At 40.7% G+C, this 23,015-nt stretch overlaps 1 protein-coding gene across 3 annotated transcripts in view; it reads left to right on the top strand.

The window, feature by feature from the left end:
• The window catches only part of TENM1 (teneurin transmembrane protein 1), a 570,000-nt gene that overhangs the window by 446,614 nt on the left and 100,371 nt on the right, over positions 1–23,015 (top strand). For 2 of the 3 annotated variants that reach the window (XM_068532554.1, XM_068532552.1), the window contains exons 19-21: positions 4,422–4,565; positions 12,263–12,512; positions 20,530–20,550. In XM_068532554.1, coding sequence (XP_068388655.1) covers positions 4,422–4,565; positions 12,263–12,512; positions 20,530–20,550 — 415 coding nt within the window. The remainder of the gene's footprint in view (positions 1–4,421; positions 4,566–12,262; positions 12,513–20,529; positions 20,551–23,015) is intronic. The other variant, XM_068532553.1, reaches the window with a different exon arrangement.

Raw genomic sequence — 23,015 nt, 5'->3', positions numbered from 1 at the left:
GTTAGGCCTCTCGTCTTTTATTGTTGTTGTTTTATGTTAATCTACTATTTTAAAAGAATGGGAAATATTTCTTGTTCTATTTAATGATTTCTTTTCGATACGAAGGTTTCGATCTTGTTGTTACTTACCTGTTAAATGTGATGAAATTATTTTTAGATGTTCCTTGAGTTCATGAAGGTAACATAAATTTCTCACACTGACTATCAGACTACTTTTAATTATATATTGCCTTCATAAATGCAACCATTATGAATTCTGAAGCCTTAGCCTGAAGCTGTTGAAAATCATCTGCTTAATCTTGTCATATTTTGCACATCAGCTTCATTGCATGGCATCTTTACCTTGGCTATTTAATGTCCGTCTCCTATCGCAGCCCTTATAGGTGAATGTCACAGTCACTAAATCGGGTGTCAGGAGCACTGTGGCCCTCCGCCTTCTTGCAGTCCCCGCATCACACTAATGCTGCCGCTCTGATAAGTAGAGTGCAATCCAGTTACTATTTTTCTAATGTCAAATGGCTTTGGGGGAGCAAGCTGCAGTCTTTCTTTATAAGCCAGTAGAATAAAGTCTTCTTTATAAGCCAGTGTTGTTGCAAGATGACTAACAGTGAAGTCAGGTGCAAATCCTGTGACCAGAGAACGGCGTCCTCTACAAAAGTAGCAAGGCTATCTTGACAATCAGTGACTCTTGGTTAAGGAACATCCCATTAATATCTCTGTGTCAAGGTGAGGGAGAGAATATGGGAAGACAGAAATCCAGACGGAATTAAGGGTGTCACAAGAGAGGCAGTCACATGGTTCCGAGAAAGTATTCTGCCATATTAATGGCTCTTTCTCAAATGCCTTCCCAATATGTACACACCAGCATGGGACCCACTGTACCAGCCCCTGGGAAGTATAGCCTGGGACCCCCTCCTTCCCCACCTATCTTCACTCACTGCCAGACTGGTCTATCCTCCATAGCGCCTCTGAAATGTTGATGAATAATTATTCTTTCCTTCCTATTACACTGTTCTTCCCAGGCCCCACTCCAGAATGCCGGAGGCCGAATCCTTTGTCTACACCATGCTGTGTTGATGATCAGATGTGATAGGCACCAGGCCACCTGGGAAGTGGTAGTGGGTCCACTCTGCTTATTTAACTGAGACCCAGCTGTCACAGTACCAGGCAGAGTGTAATGTCGGCGCTCAGCCTGTTCAGTGCCAGCCCCTGAGTAGCCCTTTTATCCCCCATATTTAATTCTATGAAAAAGAGTAGGCGTTCAGTGCGTTACAGTCTGCTTCCGTGAGAGGAAGTCTAGGATTGGTTGCTGCTGTATTTGCCAGTTCCTCGTGCATTTGGAGAGCAGCTCAACTCCGTGGGGTGAAACGTCTGCCTTCTCATGCACCGACTGCAAGTTCCAGGATTCTGTTAAAGCGGCTGCTGTCAGGAAGAAACCTTGCCTTGTTACTCTGAGCAAGGAGCCACGTACAAAAATACCCCGACACACAGCCATTCTCATTAAAGTCAGTTGGAATTTTGGACAAGTCTTAAGTATAAATCATAACTTTATTAGCTCATGGAGCTTTCTCAGGAGAAAGTAAATCTAATAAAAATTAGAGGGAACTTATTAAGTGGCCGCCTTGTTGCTATTTGCTATGACTAGGGGAAAAAATAATATAATTGTGGGGTTTGCAGCCAGTGCACTTTTTTGTTGTGGGCTAGAGAGCAATCCAGACATGAGGAGGTGAAGAGGATGTCTCATTACCATTGCACTGAGGATACTTTATATAAGCATTTCCTGCCACAGAGGTGGGAGGATCTTTGTTCCTGAGAGGGAAAAAGCAGGCTCCAAACCACCATCAGAGGTCACCAGGGCACACTGCTTATTTGCAAAACTGCACAATCACCTTCCGGAGAAGAGATTCTAGGGGAGCACATCAGGCTTAAAATGTATAAGAGGCAGATCCTGACAATAGCAGGGAAGGAGATGTGGCTTTAAGGGAACTTGTAATCATTATCGTTGTGATTATTTATTAATCAAGACTTTTAAGTGTTGGCAAGAGAAGCAGAAACTGTGTTATTCTTCACACCAACATGGCCCTAAGTGTGCTTTCTCACCCCCTGATTTTTCCAACATGAGATACAGTGCTCTCTTTGGCTTTTGGGTTTGATTCCCCAACTTGAACTGATCAAATACAATCTTGAAAGAATGCACTTTAGAATCAGAGAGTGAAATGCTAAAGGGGGACTATAAGAATTATCTAGTACAGCAGTCTTTGATCTGAGACCTTTATTTAGATTTCAGGAGATCAGTGAACCCCCTAGAATTATATAAACAGTTGCATTTTTCTAGGAGGAAGATCCGTAACTTTTATCACATTCATAACAAAAGGTTCCCTGACCCAAAAGGGTCTAAGAACCACCAATTCTAGTCCATCCTCTCCCCGCCTCCTGTGTTACCAATGAAGAACAGACTCCCAGAGATGGAGAATAACATGCCTGCAACCACACAGCTAGTTAATGGCAGACCCAAGAATTGAAGTCTTTTCTGACTCTAGGTCTGAAACCAGTTATTTCCACTATACCAGAGTTGTTTTAGCAAAGCACTGGGGACATGATAAGATATCAAGGAGATTGTAGACAGCAATGATTTGTGCCACACGTGTAACCTGAACTAGATTGCCTTTGAGATCCTCTTCACCACTGAAATTCTGTGTTTCTATCCATCTTAATAGAGAACAGCATTGAACCAGATGATCCCAAACTAATTTCCCTTTAGAAATCATTTCCACTGTATGATTAGTCTTTCCTGCTCCCTATTGATCTCCCTTGCTAATAGTGCTTGGTTAGGGCTAATACTAAAATGAGTTTGCATTCCAAGAGTCTTCACCAGCTGATGGCAGGGTAGAAGGGCATCCCCATCAGGACCAGCTACATAATTTGCAGGGCCCAGTGTTAAATGAAAATACCCAGCCTCTTGTTAAAAATGTATTAAGGATTTCAAGACAGTGACAGGAGAACATTAAACCAAGTATGGGGCCCTTCTAAGCATGGGCCCCTGTGTGACTGCGTTAAGTCACACACCCGTGAAGATGGTCCTGATCCCTATTAAAGCTTTGATGGAGGGGGAACAAAGAGAAGTCAGCCTGTGGTTTAAAATTGGCCACAGATGACCCCCCAAAGGTAACGAGTTGTATATTCACAATCGTAAGGACTTTTTGGCTTATCTGTGCATGTGCTTGCACACACACATGCACATGCACACATAAATCAGTTGGACTAAAATTACCATCTTTTCTCTTCACCTAATGCCCAAATCCAAAACTAGTCTGCTTGAATTTTTCCTCTTAGGACCTATTGTGCTGGCATTGTTTAAGCACACATTTTCATTACCAGTTTTCATAACCAGATGACAAAAAAAGAAATGAGTTCTCCAGGGGCATCTGAAGAGTCAGGTAGAGGCAGGTACTCGAAAGCAATGGCACATGACCAGCTAGGGATATTTTAAGCTGCCAGAAAGGGGGAAAAGCAGCTTTGGGGTCTGCAGTGTAATGAGCCAATACTCTCAGGCTTAGAACATTATGAGGACACAAAGCATTTTAAATTCAAGAATCAGAACTCTGGGGTTCCAACAGGTAAGCAGATTTACCAACTGAGAAAATGGTTGGGACTTGGTATGCTTGAGTTCTACATATTTCAGTGGAGCAGAGGCACCCAAGTTATCACATTCTGCACTTCCCATTTTAGCGGCATACAGGGGTTCCCAGTTTAATGCACGACATCCGTGCTTCATAAGGGTTGGAGCCAAATGTTGGGTGATGTACCATTGGTTAGAAACCAAAGTCTAACATGCACAAAGTGGAATTTACACTCACAGTGCTTGTAGCACTCTAAGCAAACTCAGACTTCTTGGCAAACTAAAGGCCAGTTAGCATGGGAGAAAATATAAATGGGCGAATCGATTTTTATTAGTCTCATGTGTAGTCAGTTGTTGTATAAGTGACCCAGTACTCCAAAGCTAGCTTCCTAAGTGCATTTTGCACTCCAGAGAGATCAGAAAACAACTTTCCCTGCACTTCTACTACAAAGGTAAAGAAAGAAATTGTATCACCACAGCTTAAGCCTTCAGGGAGCTTATTTCTTCAGTTTTACAACACAGCCTTTTACCCAAAAGCCCATACTGAAGCTTGATGTCCAAAACATATGGTGCATACCTAATGACAGCCTCAGTGAGTCACTCATTCATATATTTATCCAATATGCACTGACTGGTCACTTTTGGATGCCCGATGCTATGCTAGGTGAAAAGTATTTGTGGTCAAATTTCAACCCAAATCAGAATTCAATAGCAAATGTGTTATCCAGAGGCTTACCAACCAGTGCAAAAATGAAGCAAATCTTTTTAAATGTTCTAATGTTTTATTAACTCTTTGTTTGCAGTGTCTGTGGGATATGAATATGAAATGTGCCCCGACTTTATTCTCTGGGAAAAAAGGACAGTTATCTTACAAGGTTTCGAGATGGATGCTTCTAACCTAGGAGGCTGGTCATTGAATAAGCATCATATTTTGAATCCTCAAAGTGGTAAGCACATTTTTTGATATTTATTAATACTATTTTCCTAATGCTATATACATATATATGTAATACTTATTGCAGAATATTTGGAAAAGTACAAGGAAAAAAGTACTTTTAAGTCCACCACCTAGAGATGACCACATTATATTGCTTTTCAAATGGATCTGATTTCAAATTAGTGCTAGTAGAGTGAGACCTCTTCACAAAGTTATATGAAACTGGGTTTTCAGAATCATCTGTCGGGGCTTCCCTGGTGGCACAGTGGTTAAGAATCCGCCTGCCAATGCACGTGACATGGGTTCGAGCCCTGGGCCAGGAAGATCCCACATGCCACGGAGCAACTAAGCCCGTGCACCACAACTACTGAGCCTGCGCTCTAGAGCCCGCGAGCCACAACTACTGAAGCCCGCGCGCCTAGAGCCTGTGCTCCGCAACAAGAGAAGCCACCGCGATGAGCAGCCCACGCGCCGCAACAAAGCGTAGCCCCCACTCGCCGCAACTAGAGAAAGCCCGCACACAGCAACAAAGACCCACTGCAGCCTAAAATAAATAAATTTATCTTTAAAAAATCATCTGTCATTACTGCGCTATCCCAAGTGATTAACCAGTTTATCTGACATTGTAACCAACTTCTAAAAATTGGAATAATAATTGCCATATTTCATATGATCTAAGACACCGATTATAAGTACACCACTATTTTATGGAAAATGCTGTCAATTAAACAATGACACACATTGATTGCAAGATACATACTTATTCCAGAGACGTGAAACGAGGAGGCAAAATGTGCATCTTAGAATTAATGAATCATCTAAGTAATACAATGTTCAAAGAGTTTTAGTGAACTCTGTCCCATTTTAAACACAGCAACCCTGCAGTGTGGCCTTAACCCCATTAAAAAATCAAGACTTCCGAAGCTGAGTCACGTTACTTTCCCCTAGGGCTCACGGTAAGTGGCCAAGAGCTGTCCGTGTGCTCTTTCTCTACGCCAGTTTTTTATCCACATAAATGTCAGTATATGCAGTAAGAAGCTAGGGGTAGAGTAAAGGGACAGTAATGGGTAATAGAGAAAAAGCGGTAAGAGGAACACAGGGGAAGAAGAGAAAGAATCTGGGAAAAGTGTACAGCTCTGGACTCCACTTAGTTTTAAGCCTCCTAAGTCCTGGACTTAGGAAAGAGGGAAAAGCAGTGAGAATCAGGACACATCTTCAACCTTTGCCTTCTTTATACCACTTTTCCTGCTGTCACTTTCTCCTAGTTTGTAATTTAAATGTTAAATAAATCAGGAGAGGAGACCAGAGGTGGCCCTTAAGTCCACGCTTCTCTCAGACAAACTGATTTTGCTACCCTGGTTATAAATGCTTCATCCAAGTCACTTCACCTCCTTTTGCTGGGAAACCAATCGTTGGTGTTTCCATCCAGCGTCATTTGAACATCTACTGGTAAGTTTTCACTGTGAAATCATATTCCTTTTCATCTAAAGAGGCAGATTCTGACCAACCTTTAGTAGAATGTGTACTTTGGGTTATTTCTCCAGGACTGGGGAAATGAATGTATATATGAGGCAGCTACACCCTTCCATCCAGCTGCCCGTGTATCCCTCTTACCTTTGTGAAATAGCTGGCTAAGGCCGGGTTATCTTGTAAGGCCATGAACTGACCAAGGCTAAGAGATCCGTTTTATAACCACACCTATGGTCTTATTCATTTGCACCATAGTTAAATCAACCAATCCAACCAGCCACACAGGCTGGGAAATTTTGATCGGCAAAGCTAACCAGGTTTGCTTCAACCACAGAATGAGACCACCTACCAGAGTCCCAGTGTGGACCCTGAAGATGGAGTCCATTGCTATATGCCCTTGTTATACCTCCTTCCCCCCATTCAAGGAAGATCCTAAATTCCACTTCCAACTGTTTGTTTTTTTTAAGAGCAAAGATTCAGGCACGGATATAAAATGTCAACTTTTTTTCTGTTGTCAAAAGGAGAATCACAGTTTTAAAAGTATAAAAACGAAAGGGCAGATGCCACTTATTAAATTATTAGGTTTTTTGTTTTGATTTGAAAGAGTTTGACATTTTAAGCAGCCATTTCTTTTCCACTCACTTTTATTGGCTTGTGTGGATTGTCTCTTTCAAATGCCTGTCATTGACATTAAACACAAAGTGGAAATGACCTCAGTCCAGCCAGCCCCCAGCTGTGTGCTCCCAGTCCTATATTCTCTTACCATTTGCTTCACCCAGGTTTAAAAATTCAGAACAGAGGGGAGCCATTCAGAAAGTTGGCTTTAGGGGCCCCCCCGATTTCCACAGATGTGTACTTTTCACCCCTAATTCACCAGTAATTGGTTTTTACGTGATAGGCACCAAGTCATTTCTGGGAATCTTTTTAACAGCTTTACTGAAGTATAACTTACACACCACAAAATTTACCCATTTTAAGTATACACTTCAATGATATGTAGTAAATGGTAGAGTTGTGCAACCATCACCACCACAGAGTTTTAGAATTTTTTTTTTTTTTTTTAATGGCTGTGTTGGGTCTTCGTTTCCGTGCGAGGGCTTTTCTCTAGTTGCGGCAAGCGGGGGCCACTCTTCATCGCGGTGCGCGGGCCTCTCACTATCGCGGCCTCTCTTGTTGCGGAGCACAGGCTCCAGACGCGCAGGCTCAGTAGTTGTGGCTCACGGGCCTAGTTGCTCCGCGGCATGTGGGATCTTCCCAGACCAGGGCTCGAACCCGTGTCCCCTGCATTGGCAGGCGGATTCTCAACCACTGCGCCACCAGGGAAGCCCTAGAATATTTTTATCACCCCAAAAGATCCCTTGTACTCACCCCAACCCCACTAAATCTACTTTCTGTCTCTTTCTGAGAATTTTATTCTGAGAAAGAAACCTTACTTAAGATAGATGTTTTAAAAGGAAGATTTGTTCATTTTATCATCTCATTTGTAGGCACATTGTATTTCTAACCAAGAACTGGTCACACTTGCCAGGAAACAGATCTGAAGGCAGCTCTGCCAGTGCCTTTCAGCCTGCCCTTGGACACAAACACCTCTCTTGGGACATTTTCAGAATCTAAATCCCACCCATAAATGCAGTTTTAGAAGCAGGAATGATAAGTGTGAAGGAGCAGCTTTGAGAGGACCAATTAGAAAGCAATGCTCTTTCCCCCTCAGGTCAGAGAGTCTTTTCTGACTGATTAAGGCCAGAGCCTAACTCTTTAGGCACCCCGCTTTTTTGATCTGAGACAGATAGCAGCTTAGAAACAAGAATCTATCTTCCCCCAATTTCCTCTCGCTGGTTAAAAAGACACCTGTACTTAGATTGGATGTCTGCTGCCATTCAATTCTGCAGTTTTTCTTTGGCTCCAAAATCATTATGCAGCAGGTAGTTTCTAGTAGGCAGTGTTTTCAGACCATTTGTCATTTCAGTTGCAGCAATTGTATTTACCTGACAATTAACCATTGGTTGTGGAGCATTGTTTCCAAATATTATGCCTGATATATCGAGATGGTTCCTGCTTTCACTGTGAGATTAAAAAAAAAACTAGGAACTTGTGTTTTTCAATATTATTCCTTCAAAATACATCTTCTCAGTGATTACAGAGAGTACATATTTACTCTTTTAAGATAAATCAGTTCTTTAAAATTATGCCAGTTGAGTGTTTAAAATTATTAGAAAAAACAATCCAGGGTTCTAATTGGGCATTGTCATCTGTCTGAAATGGATAAAGAATTTCCTTTAACTTAGCCTCCAAGATAGGCCAGTAGTTTGTAGGCAAATGGTTTTAGTGGGAGGACAAGTAAATTTCCATTGATCACGTTGGCATATCTCCCAGTCTGTGTTTATATCCTCTCAGTCAAGTCCTAAGAGAAATATGTATTGGGTCCCATGTTGTTCATAAGCCTGAAAAATGGTTTCTTCTTTGAAATCAGCATAAAGCACCACCCACTGGCTCCCAAGGGGAATTTTTATTTCAAACTTATTTATAAGCTTCAAAAGAAGTTCTGAGCAAGGTAGCAGGAAGATATGAGTCGTGTGTTTAAAAGTATGCTTAACTTACTATACAACAGACTTGACTTTTTGGCAGAGAAAAGGAAAACTTGGGGGAGAAAATGTGCTGTAGGGCTCCAGCCGGTGGGGTTTCTTTGTTGACTGTAAACAAGACACCCAATCCTTAGCAGGAAGTTGGCCTTCATATAAATAATGTGTGTAGTCTCAGGATCATTTGATTCTGTTTTCAAAATGAGCGTGCGTGGCAGAATAAACTGGAAAGGAGGCAGCAGTAATTGATCAAGATTTCCAGGAACATAAACAAAATATTTTCAAAGCATCCTTTTGCAGAAGAATTGGTGTTAAATCATTGTTGCTAGATGGTATGCCCCGGTTCTATGTAATGGAAGGTTAAACAGATTCTTGAAACAACAAAAACACCCTTCAAAATGATCTATCTTTCCAGGGCAATACAAAAGGGGTTTGCCCATTTTTGGTTTGATTGCTTCAGCTTTAAACAGGAATGGTAATTTCAGTACACGGGCACTTTAGTACCTTGCATGAAAGCAAGACATCAATTGTTGAGATGTAATCAGAAAGTACATTGCCTTATGTTTTATTTCCTTTAATCATTCTTCTTCTTTGATGGAGTGCTGGGCTTTCTAATAGAAGAGAGGAGTTTTAGAATTGCAGGCTTAGAAGAATGGTTTAGAATAGCCATCTTAGTTTTTAAATTGCCAGGAGCCTGGTAATAACATGTCATTTTGAAGGTAATTGTTAACTATACCATTATATTGATATAAAAAAAATGGAGATCTATCTGTGAAAATAGATTTTAATAGCAAATCTGCTATTTCCAAGCCCATAATTGGAAATAGTTTTGAATGATATACCCTGTAGTGGATTGCTGAAATACTGACATGCTAAACAGTTAGTTTTCTCATTTATTAAAGAACATATCATAGTCTCATTGGTAGGATATTCAGTGAGTGATCATCAGGAGATTTCTTTTCAATGATGTTGTGCAACTGTCATGCCAGTTCTCATTCACTTTCTCCCAATTCATTTAAATTGCAGTATTGATCACATTGCAATTAAGTGTCTTTTGAGAAATGAAATTCCATCCTATTAATCTAACTTAATTAACTATTCTAAATCTTAAGAAATTTCTTTACTGCCTAATAAAGTTATTAATAAAATAAATAAGAAAGTAGTGAGCCTCAAGATATCTATCTCATGGTTCTACAATAAAAGACCAGTTTGTTGGGGCATAAGCTCATAGCTGCTCCTGCAGATCATATGTTGAAAAAATAGCCAGAAATCACCTTGGGAGGGAAAGTAAAATTACTTTAGATTTGAAATCCAAAGGCTATATGAGTATGGGATTTCTGTTTCCTGGAAGGCCCCTTCCAGGTTCATATTTGGTGCCATGGTTTTGTGCATGTTTTACCCTCTTATCTATTATTTTTGCCAGCAACGTTCCTATTTCAGAGTGATCAGTAGTTTCTATTGTAGGACTGTGGGACTAAAAGTTGGAAGAAAACTGAGGGAGACATTTCAGGAAATGTTTAGGGAGAGTAACAGGTAGTCCGAGGAGATAGATAGCAGGGGTCATGGGAGAAAAAATAAGACTGGACAGGATAACTGCATTCATTCATTTGCTGTCAGTTACTTCAGCCTGACACATTGGCATGCCTTCTCACCACATGGCTTTGTTTTTTTTTTTTTTACCTGTCCTGGCTCATTCTGGGCAGACTTGAGCTATTTAGCACAGCAGTACTTGTTCCTTGGGTTTTCTTCCCAGGCTCAGCAGGTTTTCAAAATCATTGGAATTTGGACAAGGAAACTATAAGAGACTCAAAGCCTGTTTTCAACATTTACTGAGCACTTATAACAACTTGGCCACAGGGATGGGCACTGAAACGCAGGAAGGAGTAAGACAGAGGGTGTGCCTTCAAGGAGCTCATGTTCTAATGGGGAAGATAGAGAAGTAATGAAAACTGTATCATACATGTGGCAAGTGTTATAATAGAGCTATGGAAAACTGCACATACAGGGGAGCAAGTAACTAATTCTGGCTGGATAGAGCATTGGGGAAGAACTGAGCTGAGCTTTGGAGGCTAGGTAAGAGTTTCCCAAGCAAACAAGATGAGGAAGGCATTCAGGATAGAGGGACTAGCAAAGTACAAAAGCAGAGAGGAAGGACTTCCCTGGTGGTCCAGCGGTTAAGAATCTACCTTCCAGTGCAGGGGACGCGGGATCGATCCCTGGTCGAGGAACTAAGATCCCACGTGCTGCACAGCAACTAGAGAGAAGCCCACGTGCCACAGCGAAGACCCGGCACAGCCATAAATAAATAAATAAATATTTTTTTAAAAAAAGCAGAGAGGAATGGAAGCATGTGAAAATACTTGTAAATAGTTTGCTGTAGCTGAAGCTCAGGATACACATGAGAGGGCGATGAGACAGAAGGCTGAAGAAGGAGGCAAGAGCCAAATCATGAAGGACTTTGTATTCCTTAATAATAAGGAATGGACCCCTTACTCCACAGAGGATATGGAACTATTAAAAGGTTTTAAGCCACAGATTGAAACAATCTCTATGGCAGGAGTGTGGACAGTGGTTTGGAGATGGGTATGCACGGAGACCAGGAGACCAAGAACTTAAGACAAACTGAACGAAAGCAGTCGTGGTAGGAACGGAGACCATGAAACTGGTTCAACATATTTTAGGAGATAGACTCAATGGGGGTTTAGTAATTAATTAGGTTTAGAGAGTGGGGAAAAGAAGAGCCACAGTGGTGCCCACATTCCCAACTTAGGTAAATACACGCCTGGTGATACCACTCGGAAGATCAGTAGGGAACACAGGAGGAGGAGCAGGGTTTGGTAGGGGAGTGCAGAAAAATAATGAGTTCAGTTTTCAATTTGTTGAGTTTGAGGTACCTGTGAGGCATCCAAGTAAAGAGATCTACTAGGAAATTGCATGTCAGGTGAAAACTCTAGACAGGAGAAAGTTTCAGCATAGAGAGATGGGAGTTAAAGCCGTGAGAATGGATGAGATTGCCCAAAGAAAATGACTGCAAAGTATTTTTCAGCATTCTCATAAGTCAGTATCTCTATTTCCTGCACTGATGATAGTGAGATATGGTCCAAAAGAGTGGAAAATTCAAGTCCTTTCCTTATATCTTTGAAGTGCATTCTAGCAATATGATTTCTTTTCTTTTCACAGAAGTAGATTACCTTCCTGATTGTGTTTTGCTAAGGTTAATATTAAAATTGACTGATACTCCCTTTTCAGGAACCCGTTGCATAGTGCGGGTGGTCTGAAGTCAGACAGGTGTGCGCCAGGCATCAGAAGAAAGCCAGCCAGAGATGAAAAATCAGCCACGGATGATTCACAGAGCCCAAAGTGAACAGGAGATCATTAAAAGTTAGTCATTAAATGCTTCATTGAGGCATTTAGAATCAACATTAAAGGGACTGGTTATATTACTCCATTTCACAGATGGGCAAACTGAGGCAAAGTGTTATGCTGCCATTTGTTGTCGCTGTGCAGTTAAATAAAACCTGGGGCAATGTGCTTCACTCTCAACTTCTTTTATAGCAGGCCAACGCTCCTTCCTGCTTTGAACAATGAGAAATTAAAATATCGCTGAGAATATTGTGTGGTAATTTTTTTAATTCTTTTTTTTTTCCCTTGGATCTAGGAATCATACATAAAGGGAATGGAGAAAATATGTTCATTTCCCAGCAGCCTCCAGTCATATCAACCATAATGGGTAATGGACACCAACGGAGTGTTGCCTGCACCAACTGCAATGGCCCTGCCCACAACAACAAACTTTTTGCTCCCGTCGCCTTAGCTTCTGGCCCTGATGGTAGTGTGTATGTTGGTGACTTCAATTTTGTAAGGCGCATATTTCCCTCGGGAAACTCCGTTAGTATTTTGGAATTAAGGTAAGTCTCCTCTAATCTCTATGTTTGCTTAGTGGATAAGGAAAAAGCAAGAATGAGAAAACAGGAAGAGACAAGGCATTGCCAGAAGGAGCAGAAAATGCAGTTGCCCATATTGTAGTACTGAGCTAAGATGCAGGAGTAGGGACAAAGACATAGGTCACCATGGCTACTTGTACTTGAAGAAACCTTTGAGCACTGCTTTGGAGAACAAGGAAGTGTTGACATCCCTGTATGTGTGGCCTTCCCTGGGTGCATTCCTGTCACTGATGTGGATCTCAGTACTTCTGAGTGCTCAGGTAAGTCACTCAACCCCTGCTCTGGCCACTGTGAAGACTGATCAGAAATATCTAGTAGTCATTCTAGCAGGTAGAGGTGTTGTCAAATCCAAAAGGCTGAATTTTCTAAGTTCCCCAGGTCCAGTCTTTTGAAGTGGTCAGTTCATCAAAAGGGAAATGGCCGTCTGTGTTTGTGTGGCATTTTGAGGAAGGATTACTTTTTTATCCTTAAACGCTCTAATCCATTGGAAAAAATGATTAAAGCATTCATCTTTAGGCTTTCTCCCTCTGTTTTAGGAATTTTCTTGAGAGTACAAAGTATTTTGGCACCTTTTGAAAGGAATTCATACCTTTTGGTATTTCATATTTTGAAGTTACACAAAGATAGCAAGTAAATAGACCATGGCATAATCAGCTTTATTTCTCCCTAAGGATATAAGACACAAATATATGTCCCCTGGAGTCCTAGAAAAGGAAAACATCCTCTCTCATCCCAGTAGAGATAAACAGACCTGTTTCCCTTTCCCTGGGTAAACTGGTAGAGCCTTTCTTCTCATTGGTTATGACAGCTTTATCCCTGACACATGCCTTCAGGACATTAGGCTGAAAATTTCCCTATGTTCCAGAACACTTTGGCGCCACTCTATAAACTATTCCACAAAACAGTTCTTGCCTCATTCATCACCTCATTGACCTGAAAAGTAGTGACTGGGAGAATAGAGACATGCACATGCAAAATCTTGGGTCATTTTCATTTAACACTCATGTTGACACAAACGTGGAAATTTGAATACATAAGGACAGTCCTCGAAATTTTTCAGATTCTTGTGCTTTGCTTTGGAATCTACCTCCCGTTTCTCAGACTGAGTTAGTCTTTCACACCTAGCTGGGGAAATCTTCTAGTCCCAAGCCCCCATCCATTTTTCACATTAATTCACTCCAGTTTTAATACATTTCTTAATTATAATTGCAAACGCTGTCGTAGAGAACAAAGCTGTTAAATCCCTTGACTGATAAAAAAAATAGATTGTAAAATTAAGATTTTATAAAGATAAAGCACATCTACAGAGTCTAGAGAGGTACTAATTCATAGCACCCTGCCCTAATCAAATGTTCATGTACCTCGGGATGTCATACCTCACCGGGATTTGTCATTACAAGCACTTATCCCTTTGGGCACCTACTTACTGGAAAGTCAATAAGGAAGGCCAAGATGGTTGTATGCCTGGATTTGCAAATGTTCTATACAACATTCTCTGTTGTTTTCAAAATCCTAGGGAAGTTCTGTCTACCTGATGCCAAACGTGGGTGGAGCACTGAACAATTCATTCGCCCTCTGAATATTTCCAGGCATGCAGATCTTGGCCGTAGGGTAGACAGAGACCTTGTCTTGCTGACCCTATATAGCCAACCCTATAAAACCTATATAGCTAGCCCCTATATAGCTAACTCCTCAGAGGAAAAAACCATAGGATTATCTATAAAAACAAAAAAGAAAACCCAGCTAAATTTAGTCCTTTCCGTTGTAATTTAAATGCAAATTTACCTAAGGTGGAGCAGTTGTCATTCGTCAAGGAGATTCTCCCTCGTCAAGGATCCTTAACAGTTCACAAATTTGAATTTGAGTCCAAAGTACCTTATGACCTTCAACACAAAGTCATTTGAAGACTAAAGTAGAATAACTTGGACCCTAATTGCAGTGATTTTCTCAGTATAAAGGAAAATTCATTTCTGACGGCGTGAAGTGTTTTGCAATCCCTCTATTCCTTCTTACTCCAAAACACCGCTCTCCCTCACTGTCTCAGCTCTTCACATGCATAGGCGGGTGCACACCAGGAGCTCATACACGCAGGCTCTCACTTGGCCCGAGTCTCCCTAGCTGGCTCTTCGGAGCTGACTTCCTGTAGAGCAATTCTTCCTAGCACTCTTTTTTTAAATTCTCAGATCTTTTTGAGAATCTGTTGTATGTTATGGGCCTTCTCGCCAGAAAAAAACATTCACACAAAATTCAGGGGTCACATATTTTCCCTCTCCCCACCTTCCCCCCCTGTGGATGAAGCCCTTTCATAGACTCATGGTTAAGATTCCCTGCATTAGGTTCAAGAAGAAAAAAATAGTTCTTCCTTCTCTACTCCAACACTCCTCTGATTGGCCATCGGAGAAATACGCTGATTGAATATATATATATATATATGATCATTTTGACCTAATTAACAGGTAACTCTCTATTTGACTGCAGTCAATACCATCCACCCAGTCTGTGACAGCAAACATTATCTGTCATGTTTACTCAGAAAATAATATAGTTCTTATTAGATTCACTTTTTTTAAAAAAGTATCTATCCTGATCGGTAGCCTATACTGTACACATTGCATCTTTCACGTACAATTGGTGAATTTTTATATTTGCTTTGTAACTTTTCCAGGCTTAAACTTCCTGGGGAGAAATAAGTTGATATAAGGGGCTTTGCTAGCTTAACAACCATAATGTTCATTGAATTCTACTGTATATAAACAGAAACTTCGTTTTGTACCAGTTTTTGGTTGATGTTAAAATCAGTTAATTTAATTGCCCCCCCTCCAGTGCATATTAGTCATTTTATTTGGTTGAGTCATCTGTTTCCTTGGAAACACAGACTATATATAGTCATTATGTTATTGGTTGCATTTAAAGCTGTGAATGAAAGAGCAATATCGTCAATAAGTTGTTACAGAAAGGGATACAGAACATTCTAGATCTTCACTCTCTGTCAGGTTATTCATTATATAACTTAACTACTCTGTTTTCTACTTTTCTATCTATAAAATTGGCTTCACGTTAATATTTGAGCATCCTTTTACATGTCTTATACGGTCTAACTTGTTTTAAGATCCACAGATGTGTACTTCTCAGCCCAGAGTTTGATGACATTTTGAGAGGACATAAAGCTTGCTCCTACTGGATGCCCTTCTAGATTTCCTTCTCTTTCATCCTCTTGTTCCGTTTTGGGCCACATTGAACAATTCCAGATGCCCCTTGACATTTCAAAGATTAGAAGACTATAGATTTTTCCTCTCAGCTCTACCGATCCAAACTGTCCCCAATTGAGTTTCTTTCATCTGACCTCAAAAAAAATTTCATTTTCATTGGTGGATGATCATTTATTTCCTCAAGCTGATCCCCCATTGGCTGAATGGGGAGGGTAAGGAAAAGTCAGTTATGTGATTATTATTAGCAACATGCCAAGAGCAACAATATTATTTCTTGTTATTTAAGTATATAGTATCCCTTTGCCTGTTTACTGCAGATTTCGTCTGCACATATACATCTTAGTGCTTCCTTCCAGTGGGAAATTGAGATAAAATAATAAAGAAGGGAAGCTTATAAGATCATGCAATTAAACCTGAGGGAGTCTCAAAAATACATTCTGTGAAGAATTTTTTTTAAGATAGATTTATTTCTATATGAGATAGTTTAGGTCTAGGTATCCCTGGTGACTTGCTTCTCGTGTTAAAATTTTAAACACACACACACACACACACACACACACACACACACACATATTTCAGTAACACAAAAGTGATGTCACAGATTTGTGAGCTTAGCAATAGACAGAGTCCATGGAGGTATCTGGTACAACGTAGTGCCCACTGCATGCCTGACGGTTGATCATCTCTACTTTGTTTGATCCTTTTCAATAACAGAACACTTACGTATCTCTCTAGACAGTCCATTGCAGCTTTGGAATGCTCTGTTGAAAATTCTTCCTTATATTGCCTTCATGAAACATCCACTCAGTAGTGGCAAATGTTAACATCTGAAGCACAGAAGCCACTTCCCTCGTTTACCTGAGAAACTTTCACAAGTGTAAAGACAGATTACCATAGGTTCCTGAGCTTTCTCTCCTTCATTCTCAACATCCCCAAGTCCTTCAACTATTTCTCATCAATTAATGACTCTGTTTCCTCTTCCTTTGATTATGGCCTCAGGGTCATTTTTCAGTTTTCTAAAACTTACATGAATAGTTATATAAGTAAAAACAGGAGACACCATGTCAAGTGCTGTGCAAGAGTTTAAATATGAATATCCTCTTGCTCCCCTCTCATCTTCTAATTTCACGAATCTATTAGAAAACTTATTAAGCATAACTGGAAATGGCTTATTCTTTATAAAAACCTCATGCTGTTATTCTTCAAGATGCTGTTATTCTCCAGATATTTATTTTGTCCTTTCCTTAAAAATGAAAGAAAGAAAAAAAAATAAGAGCCTGGCAGATGCTTCTTGGTACCTTGAGTAATTTGGACTTGACAAATGTCAATGTGACATGAAAGTTTCTCTTGAGATTTTACTGTTTCCTTTACAGTGACTGGTTAATATTTCCTACATTGTTCTCAGGACTCAACTCCTGTCGTTGACTAGGGATTGAGTAGAGCTGGAATAGCACCCATTTAGGGGCAGTTAGCGTGCTGAGGGGCAGTGGAACTTGTAGAGCACTCTGCTGAAGGAGCATATGGAACGTGGACTTTGAGGGCTCTGAAAATATCTGAGAAATGACCAAGAACCTTCCTCTTGTCAGCAGCACTGGAGCTACGAAGACAGAAACAAACTACATGTAGATGAAATAGGTGGTTACCTTCCCAGTGTAATCTCATGTATTAGCATTGACACTCAAAGGCTCCCTTTACCTCACCCCAAAACATCTTCGCTGGCCTTCCACAGTGCCCCAATTTCCACTCTAAGAAATGTGTTCCTCTGAGTTGAGACATTGCCTCTCCAAGAGTCCCCAACACAGGAAACCTGTGTTAGAATGACCCACCAAGCTAAAATCATCATTAATCCCTGGGCATGGATTCGTTTGTCAGATTGCTTTTCAAACGAACTGCTAGCTGAAAGCAGGACCCTAAACACAAGACAGGTAAGTTGAGATAAGGCCAAGGGACAGAGCCAGAGAATGAGAAGGACAGTCTTAGATGAGGGTTTGCTGAAGTTGGAAGATCTAAGAAGTCAATGAGTGGCAGGAGTGGGAACTCAGTCTTCAAAGGAAGACTACCATGGGAAGATGAGCAGGCAGGGAAGTCCGTTCTTTGACTTCAGATATTTCTGGCTAAGTATAAGGGAAGAAGCTGAAAACAGCATGAAGAACAAGCAAAGTGCTGCAACCAACACAGAGCAGACCAGGCAAACTCTCATGACGACTGGTCACAAGACAGCAACTCCGAGGTTGGCATGTCCCTTTTTTCTCCATCCCCCACCTCACTGGAGGTACAAAGAATAGGTCAGAAATGATGCTAAGTGAAAGAAACCAGACACAAAAGGATACGTATTATATGATTCTGTTCATATGAAATGTCCAGAATAAGCAAACCCATAGAGGCAGAAAGCAGATTAATGGTCGCCTGGGGCTGGGGGAGCCGGGGAAATGGGGAATGACTGTTGATGGGTAGGGGGTTTCCTCATGGGATGATGAAAATGTTCTGGAATTCAGTGATAGTGATGGTTGCACAACTCTATGAATGTATTGGAAACTGCTGAATTGCACTTTTTAGAAGGGTGAATTTTATGGTTTGTGAATTATATCTCAATAAAAAGTTTTTAATTAAAAAAGAATAGACGGCCCTTTTAATCATGTAGGTCCTGAACAAAATCAAAGATCTACTTAAAGACCCTACCATCAGGAGCATTTCTTGCTCTAAAAAGATTTGCCATTCCACTCCTTTCTCGGAGCTCACCGCAAGCTTCAAGTCAGTCAGTTGCCAGGTGGTGATGCCCGCTGATGGGCCCGGGCACCTGTGAAGCGCTCACACGCTGACACCTCAGCATGCAGTCCATTGCCAGCTACACAGCAGACCGACTTTGGTGGTGGCTCAATCCTAAATCTTTAACTAAAAGTAATTCTGGGACAGAACAAGGTCACACACTGGAAATAAATTCCGTCATTTTCACTTCCTCCCTCTGAGATGTTGATGAGAGAAGCTGCTCTGCATAATATGGGACATCTTTCCAAATTCACAGTGACATTATTGGCAGGATCGGAAGGAGCCGCAAGAAAGGCAGACCATCCCCCTCCCCACACCTTGCCATCACCTAAGGATTTCAAAACCCTTTGTAGCCACACAGATGGTTCTGTACCATGACACTCCTCTGTGGTAGATGAAACCATGCTTTAATGAGATCCTTTTGGTATTTTTACAACTCAACTTCCTTCAGGAAGATCAACCCTGTAACGGTGATTAGAGCCAGCCTCAAGCACACTCACCCTGTAATTTAGAGACCACAAAAACAAGCAAGTGTCTAGAGACAAAAAAACTCAAAGAGGTTCAAATGTCTGGGGCCAGATTTCTAATCACATCTCCCCGCGCTTACCTTTTGATCTTCTGTGTCAACCCAGGGGATACCCACCCTTTTGAGGTGGCCCCATGAAACAGAAAAGTCAGTGGATCCTCACCATAACCCAACTAGTAAAATCCCAGAAAGATTCTCTTTAAAAAGACTTGAATCAGTAGTTGCAGATGGCTTCAAAAGAAATCATTTTGTATCTTTTCTTCTTTCCTGATGTTCCAAAGAATAAGAACATTTTCTAGGTTAGATAAAAAGATTTGTTATCTTCATGTTTTTCAAAATGACATAAGGGCCAGGTGTAAAAGGATTTTAAAATTTAAATGACTGTATTTCACAGATGATTATAGCCTTTTAATTCTGGGCAGATTTGACCCAAAGTCAGGCCTGTCCACGGACTGCGCTCCCGGTGTGAGAAGACCCATACCAGGTCCCAGAGTGAAATAGCCTAGGCAGTGCCCTGTGCCAAGAGGCTTACAGATCAGGGGCTCCCCAAAGCGCTCTGCTGCTTCTGACATAGTTCTGTTTTGCCCACCCCGGTTGCCCCCTTGGTGCATGGATAACTGGACAACACAAGGCCCTAAGAGTTTGATGTAAATGGTGTTTTATCGAAGCTATTTTGATGCAGCAGTTTTGATGCCAGGGACATTCTATCATGGTCGAAGAGAAAACTTTTATACTTTCAATTTGTTAAATTGTTTAATATTGCTGAATAATGTGCTAATGTTCACAAGAGATGTCCCTATCTTGTCTCTGCAATCATATAAGTGGCTTAAAGTTGGGTTTGGGATGTCTGTTGCACGCAAGACTTGATAATGAAAGAGTTTGCATTTTGATTAAGTGGCTTTCAAAATAACTAATAAGAACCTGCTGTATTAAAAAATAAATTAAATAAAATTGAAAATTAAAAAAAACAGAAAAACAAAATAGAGCCTAGAACAGTCAGACCCCTTGCAGTGGCTACTTCTTCAAAACCTAGCCCAGTGGTTCTTAAACCTTATTCTGCATCAGAATCACCACCTGAGTTTGTTCAAAATGGAATTCCTGGGAATTCCACTCCCACTTCAAGATCCTGATTCAGTATGACTGGGGAGAGCCCCAGGAAACTGCATATGTGGCAAGAACCCAACCGATTCCAATGAAAGCAGTCCCGAGTGAACTTTTAAAAAAAACTGCCTTAGAGCTTTGCCCACCCACCAAGCAGGATATTCAGTCACCTTGACACCATTTTAGGAGGAGCAACCTGGAGGGATTGGGTTCACTTTGGCTTGCACATCTGACTAAGTGATCCCTGTGGGGTCCCTCTAATAGCCACAAGCTGAGTTAGGAATAGGAATAATGTCTGGTTAGGTTTGGCTTGTTGAATGATACTGATGACTCTCTGTTTGCTTTTACTTGCCACTCGTGGATACCTTGTGCACCCTAGAAACAGAGATACCAGACATAGGTAAGCAAATCACTTGGGTGGCTACCTAATGCCCCTTCTTGCCTAAGACGCCACCTCCTAATAATGCGCTGACAGGGAAACTTCTTAAGTAAGGTTAAAGGCATAATGTGAACATGAACTTGGAAGTTATAACTCAGGTAAGTGTCTTCCAAAAGGAGAGAGCTCCACTAAGTGGGAATTTGCTGGAGGATCAGAATATACCAAAAAGAAAACAAGATAAGTGAAAGCTGGCCGTTCAGTACTTCATGGGAAAGCAAAACTTTCAGGCTTATGTTTTCCTTAGGTGATATCACAAGTGAGTTCCTAAGTTCAAATAGATTCGATGTTTTCAAGTTGCAGGTAGAGAGAGAGGTAGCACAGCAATCTTCCTGCTTCCAGGAATGTAGTTGACGTGTATATTAAGAGAGAATGCCCATGATGACCTTCTTGAATAAGATTTTTCCATTTTCCTCTTATGTGACCTCATGGTTTCTATTTTATCCCACCAGAAAAATAATAAACTTTAAACTGACCATTTACTGACAAGGGCACGTAACTCTGAAATTAGTCATAATGAGTATTTGTATTCAATTTGTTTATGCATTACACTTGTCAAAACTGTTCTAAATTACCTGAAATTGCAAAGGAGAAAATTGAATTTATTCACTTTCAAATGCCAATTGTCATCAAAATGGCACTGGTAGGGTTTGTAATTTGGATTTTGTTTGGGAGATGCCACTTCCTAAATACCAGTGCACAAGATCAGCCTTGCTACTTTGGCATAACTGATTCCTTAAGCAAATTAAATTGGTTATCAAATTGCTTACTGGTAAAATGTTGCCCAGTATTAATTATAAGCATTAATTGCCCATTTAACAATCTGTGTGATTTTAACTAGCATGAATGAAGTGATCTTTGCTAAGTTGAAGGGCATTGCTTGAATGTAAAACTAACCAGAAGGTGACAATAAGTGTAACAGTGAAGTTGTAAGAGAAATCTTCACGTATCTCAAATTGCAATACGCGTTTAGACACAAGGGATTAGAACAAATTGGAATGTAGTCCAGTGGTTTTTCTTTCTCAGGTTTGGCATGTTTTCACAAAGTAGAAAGAAACAATCTCAAAAGAGCTGATGTGCGCTTGGGAAATGGCATGAAATGGCAAGAAATTACATCTCAATATAGGAGACCTTCCTGACTGTTGGCTGTCAAGAAAATAACCATCAGATTTGAATTTGGTGCGTTGGGCTGTTCCATTTTCTAAAGGCCAGTGCGCAAAGTTTGAGAACAGCCTCGCTGAGCAACATAGTTAGAAGAAGACAGTAACACTGATTTTTTTTTTTTGCCACTTTCAGAACAAGACTATTCTTGTAGGTATTTATTTTGCATACACAGTCACATATGATCTAATCTAATATTAGTCCAAGCACAGGCTTGTTGGTGACCCTGGGCGAGCCTTCTATGTGTCTGGGTTTCCCCAGCTGAGGTTTGAGAAGAATGATAATTCCAACTTCCCTCACAGGCACATTGGGGATATTCAATAATAAATGAATGGAATGCATTCCAAAGTGCTTTTGTGCAAATAACATTTCTCTTGGAAAAATAGCCTATGGACTTTTCCTAAACAAAACATGATTAATCTGGCTCAGTTGAAACTTCCACAGACTGGCTACCAAAGTATTGAAGGTTGTTTCAGGGAAGGGTTGTGACCCCCTTCTGTATTCTAGAAAGATCTAAGGGCACTGGAAAAATTTTATTCTGAAGGCAAAAAGTGCAAGTAAATATGTCAAAACTTTTACTCAAACCCCTATTTAAGCAGTCTTTGCTACAGAGATGCTTTGTCTGATATGACTGCCAAATCAATTCTGGAATCTGTTGGGACCCTTTACAGTTTATTTACAGCAGCTGTCATGGTGGTTCCAGGGTTGAAGATGTCCCTGGAATCTACCGGATTCTCTTATTTGGTGAAGGTAAGTAGAAAAAAATCAAGTATTCCAATTGGATTTGATTTTTTTCCAATTAAAACCGTAAACTGGGTCTCAAATCAGTATTTGCCAGCCTTACTATCATTAATATAAATATGCTTAGAGGGCAAATGCAATTACAGATACAATCAGGAACATGCCAGTCCTTAGGAGTATCTTAATTATTCTAATGACCTTCTCCCCTCCATTTTGCTTGGCTAAGTAGCCAAGGCCCGAACTCCTCTGTGTCTTAGTTAGTTTCATGTCCTACAGTTTAGTTCAGCACTTCCTGAACATCAACCCTGTCAGACCCTCTGTTGGCACTGAGGTAGAGAGAGGAATAAGGTTCTTGCCTGCAAAGAGTTCACAGTGTAGCTGGAGAGAGAGAGATGTGGAAAAAATAGTGCTTACACCCAGCACTCAGATCTCAGTTTCTAATACCATTCTTCAATAAAAGGAACCAGGGGTCCTTGGAGAAATGATTCATTCTAGTCCTGGAGCAGGGATTATACACGACGAGCCTG

Source organism: Eschrichtius robustus, chromosome X (genome assembly GCF_028021215.1).
Source record: "Eschrichtius robustus isolate mEscRob2 chromosome X, mEscRob2.pri, whole genome shotgun sequence".
Classification (NCBI taxonomy): domain Eukaryota; kingdom Metazoa; phylum Chordata; class Mammalia; order Artiodactyla; family Eschrichtiidae; genus Eschrichtius; species Eschrichtius robustus.
The sequence above is the reverse complement of the archived record's forward strand: the minus strand, read 5'-3'. Positions and strand labels throughout refer to the sequence as shown.